The sequence below is a fragment of the Alosa sapidissima genome, chromosome 1, assembly GCF_018492685.1.
Source record: "Alosa sapidissima isolate fAloSap1 chromosome 1, fAloSap1.pri, whole genome shotgun sequence".
NCBI classification, from domain to species: Eukaryota; Metazoa; Chordata; class Actinopteri; order Clupeiformes; family Clupeidae; genus Alosa; species Alosa sapidissima.
The window spans coordinates 23,361,340-23,366,339 of NC_055957.1; the positions used below are offsets into that span (position 1 = coordinate 23,361,340).

A 5,000-nucleotide genomic window follows, 5' to 3' on the forward strand; every position below is an offset into this window, starting at 1 on the left:
AGAGCAGAGTGACGTGCTTGTGTTAGTGTGCATCTGGAGAGAGAGAATGGGAGTGGAAGAGGCCAATACTTACAAAGTCCTGAGCTTGGGCATGTGATTAAAACTGGCCACAGACAAACGGGTGATGTTATTATTGTTGAGTGTGCTGTGAGAAAATAGAAAGGAATAAAAAAAGAAACATTAAACAATTTCTTTTACATGATCACAAATGAACGTAAATAATAAATAGTAAATAGTAAATAATATAAACGATGAACATGCTGTTCAATATGATCATTACCACTGAAATCCAATACTAATCTGTATGTATAACGATTATGCATATCCATTATCCACATGTCCATCTATACAGATACCTGCTTTTGGAAAACAGGACAAAGGAAGATCACATTTTTTCTGCTCAGCGAATTTGCTCAACCATATCAATTCCAAAATGGGAAAAGAAAAAAATATACTGGCAGATCCAAATCTATTTCTTTTGCCCAATAAGAGAGCAGTTAAATGGTCATTAAGATTAGGATTCAATTAAAGCAAAGGCCATGCAATGAGGCTCCCATGATCAAGCCAATGGAAGAATTATTTTATTGCACAGTTATGAGCATGGGCAGTTTAGAAGTAGGGAATGTTCATTTCTATCTTCATAAAGAAGGGTCATGTGACCATGGAGGGGATATATTTGTTAGGATTGCTGCAGTACTGCAGGAAGAGAGAGAGAGAGAAAGAGAGAGAGAGAGAGAGAGAAAGAGAAAGAGAAAGAGAGAGAGAGAGGTTGTTCTACAGGCTGCTTAGCTCTGGGTGATAAACTCTCATACACACATTTTTTATTTTATACATAATGGGGCACTATGCCATGCTGCAGTGATTGGTCCTCTCCGCCACACTCTGCACAGTGTAAAATGAGATCATGTCTAACAGTGGAAAAGCATATCAGTAAAATATGCCCCATTCAGTCTGAATCACCATAACAAAGGCTGTGCCAAATTACCACTTAATCTGGGCGACAGAGAAAGTGTGCCACTGTGGATATATGTGTACATCTCTGTACAGTGTGTATTAGCTGTTTCTGCATGGGTGCGTGCGTCAGTGCGTGTGTGTGTGCGTGCGTGCGTGTGTGCATGTGTTTGTGTGCGTGCATCCATTTGTGTGTGCGCGCGCGCGCGTGTGTGTGTGTGTGTGTGTGTGTGTGTGTGTGTGTGTGTGTGTGTGTGTGTGTGTGTGTGGCAGGGTGGTTTCCGGACAGACATAAAGACCCAGATGCATAATCCACTTACAGTGTCAGATGAATGCATGTGCAGACTCCAGAGTGTTTCCATAATCTAATATGATCTCATTACACACTAGAGTCCTGCATGGTCACCAGGACCAGCTCACTGAAGCATGGTGGGATATGCAGGCAATAAGTACAGGCTAAGGACCGGGTGGAGCACTCACATAAACACAAAACACAGGACTAGAAAACAGCAGGACTGAAAGATTATATAACGTTTAAAGATTAAATAGCACCTTGGAGTCAAACAGAAATTATAAAATTATTTTTTTTTATCTGTTTTGTTTGAATTTACAATATCAATGATTTTTAGACTTTTAACATTCACTCATTGGGGGATGTTTTAGGAGAACTTTAGATTTGTTTTAAAAAATACTACATACTATATATACATGTATGAAACATTTATAAAAAAACAGAGCCTTGATTTTTTAAAATGGAGGCTAGAATAAAAAAAAAATATTTAAACCAGATTTGTATACATTCTTTTATAATCTAACAAATATAAGCAATACATTTTTTGCCCCAAAGCCAGTGGACTACCACACTACAGACACAGTATATAAGCATGCAAAAGCACAGTGTGTTTCTAAACTAATCGTTTGCCAGCACCTCTACACTGGTGACCTACGGTGATCCGAGTGTGTACAGGAGGAAATCGGCGGCTCTCATACTCACAGCACTTCCAGGTCACGCAGCGCACGGAACGCTCCATCCTCGATGCAGCTGATCTGGTTGTAATCCAGCTGCCTGCTCCCCGGGAGCGGAGGAGCGGAGGAGAGGACGAGAGAGAGAGAGAGAGAGGAGGAGAGGAGGAGAGGAGGAGAGAGAGAGAGAGAGAGAGAGAGACGGTGTGTTAGAGCCAAGCAGACATTCACTGTATCCCTATACGTCAGCTGGAATTCCAGGAAGTCTGACGATAACCACTGCATCTCCACTACAAATCACACTCGCATGCAGGGACACACAGACACACACGCACACACACACACACATGCACACACACACACACATTTCTGAAAGCACCCCTGTCAAGGCAAGCATCTTTTCCTCTTACCATTTCTGCTTCTCTCCATCTCTCCTGCTATACTCATCTCTCCTTCACTGTCTTGCTTTGAATGTCCTCTTCGCATCTCCTTGTCTCTGTTTCTCTCTCTCCCACTCCCTCTGTCTTTCTCTCCCCCACTCCCTCCCTCCCTCCCTCCCTCTCTCTCTGGTGAGTCTCCATTTCATTAGTGGAGGGGAGGCTCTATATTAGCGTCAGTCTGCAGAAACAATCTCATTAGAGCCAAGCGCACACACACACACACACACACATCCTCAATGACCCCGCACCAAACATCCATCATCAGTCACTCATCTTAATACACAGCGGACCAAAATTCACAAAGAGACACACAGCTGCTCAGATATCCGCAGTGGCACATGCTCCCAACAAGTGCAATACCTGGTTCACAACAGATTTCTTACTATTATAGTAAGTAGTATTATATTATCCAAGTCCATTTCTACGGTAAGGCACAGGTATGCTACTGAGAAAATTGGACAATGATCATTGAGTGTATGGCTAATGATGGACACTGACAACTCACATGGGACTGAACAGTGTTCTACTTCATCTGAAGATTCATTCATTTGAGCTAAAGCAGATTCAACATGAACATCGGCTAATACTCCATTGTTTAAAATTTAAATCTACACATTTTAAAGGACTTCCAATACAATCTAGTACTGATGAATCTCATCCTGGCTGAACAACCCAGGTCAATGAGTCAGCAGAATCAAAATCATAAGAGCTTAATTTCTATAGATCACAGCCGAAGCGCTCTCCTTCTCTCAGACCAAAGCAAACGCTCTCAGACTTTTTAATAATGCAGAGTGGAAGTGACATTTAACTGGATCAAATATTTATGCAGACCAAACTCAGGAGGACCACTGCAGGCAAGACACACGTGCAAGCACCAACACATGCACATGCACACAGGCACACACACACACACACACACACACACACACACACACACACACACACACACACACACACACACAAATCTCTAGCTGGAATGTTAGCAACACGGGAATACTGTATATTGTGGAACGATTTGGCTATAATTAAATATTTCACAATAATTAAATAAACACACACACACACACACACACACACACACACACACACACACACACACACACACACACACACATTTTGTTTGGTTTTCACAGTAATACAAAGTCTGAGAGCCAAAGCTTTAATCAATTTCCTGTCCAAAGCATTTTGTCCCGACTCTCTTTCTGTTGCGGTTCTGAGGCAGCCGTAACACCTAGTTCAACCCAACAACATATCAAAGCCAGTGGAGAAAACACAACCATCACATCCTCCCTCTCCAACATGCACAGCTGTGGATTCTATCAGAATACAATTCACCAGAGAACTGAACCATCATTTCAAAATTGTCAATATAAGACAACTCACTTTGGCCACGTCAGCAGAATAGTAATGGTTTTTAATAAGTGCTCATCATGATTCATAGAAATTCATCACAGAAATGGTGTGACATGTTTGTGTGTGTGTGTGTGTGTGTGTGTGTGTGTGTGTGTGTGTGTGTGTGTGTGTGTGTGTGTGTGTGTGTGTGTGTGTGTGTATGTCTGTGAGAAAAAGAGAAGACAGAGAGAGTGAAAGAGAGGCCATCTCTGGTTGAGTGAGGCATTAAGTATTGCAGTGCCTCGGTTCAGCACAGTATTGAGCCGCTGCTCTGGTTAAAGCCATGACTGATGCCCTGATTGACCCATCGTGTGGCGAAAGGCAATATGTCCTAACCTATGGCTGTGTGCCTCTGTGTGCTTGACAAACATGCTGACTCTATGCTTGAAACAGAACGCCTTGCATAAATGCCTTGCACGCCTTACATACCTGCAACTAGCTTCACGCTTCAAGTGGATACTTCTTCCATTTACCCACTAACTGATACTTGGGTTAAGTCGCTATGCCACATCCGTGCTGCTCCTCACACGTCCCTGCAGTTGGGATGGAGGCCCCTGCAGTGCCCCGCCCTTCTGGTCCCCGATCACGTGACTCATCCTGAGGATGGACTCTCCTCTCGCAATTTAGCTAATTGGCTCTTTAACATCCTGCCATAAAACACAGGCAGCCTGATGTGGGTCAAACCCCAGCAGCCATCCATCACCTGGCCTTTAAAAGCAGCCCAACAATGGGGACGGCCACGCCGCCACGCTGCACAAAAGCGAGGGAGGGGAGTGAGGGATTAAGAGAGAGAGGCCAGTCTGATGGAGGCTAATTTGCCTAATGCAGTCGAGGGCTTAATTGTAAGCAGTAGTGATGTGGGCTCTGCTCCATATCTCATTACCCCGCTCTGTCAGAGCATCCATCACTGGCCTTCCCTGCACCGTCCACCACCGCAAATCATTTCTCTCTCTCCCTCTCTCTCTCTGTGGTTGTGTGTGTGTGTGTGTGTGTGTGTGTGTGTGTTTGTGTGTGTGTGTGTGTGTGTGTGTGTGTGTGTGTGTGTGTGTGTATGTGAGTGTGTGTTAGGGTGTGTGTGTGTGTGTGTGTGTGTGTGTGTGTGTGTGTGTGTGTGTGTGTGTGTGTGGTATATATGTGTATGTGGCCAAGTTATATTGTGTGTGAGCGATCTGATATATGTCCACATATCGGTGTTGTTTTAGTGGCTGTGCACCTGGTTACTTTTGGTGACATGACATTTTGGATAAATTGAAA

General features: G+C 43.7%; 1 protein-coding gene across 10 annotated transcripts in view; it reads right to left on the reverse strand.

Annotated features, from left to right (window-relative positions):
- Nucleotides 1-5,000, reverse strand: part of slit2 (slit homolog 2 (Drosophila)) — a 99,416-nt gene that overhangs the window by 33,498 nt on the left and 60,918 nt on the right. For all 10 annotated transcript variants that reach the window (XM_042102797.1, XM_042102808.1, XM_042102774.1 and 7 more), the window contains exons 6-7: nt 1,946-2,017; nt 74-145 (exon numbers count right to left, since the gene is read on the reverse strand). In XM_042102797.1, the coding sequence (XP_041958731.1) occupies nt 74-145; nt 1,946-2,017 (144 nt within the window). The remainder of the gene's footprint in view (nt 1-73; nt 146-1,945; nt 2,018-5,000) is intronic.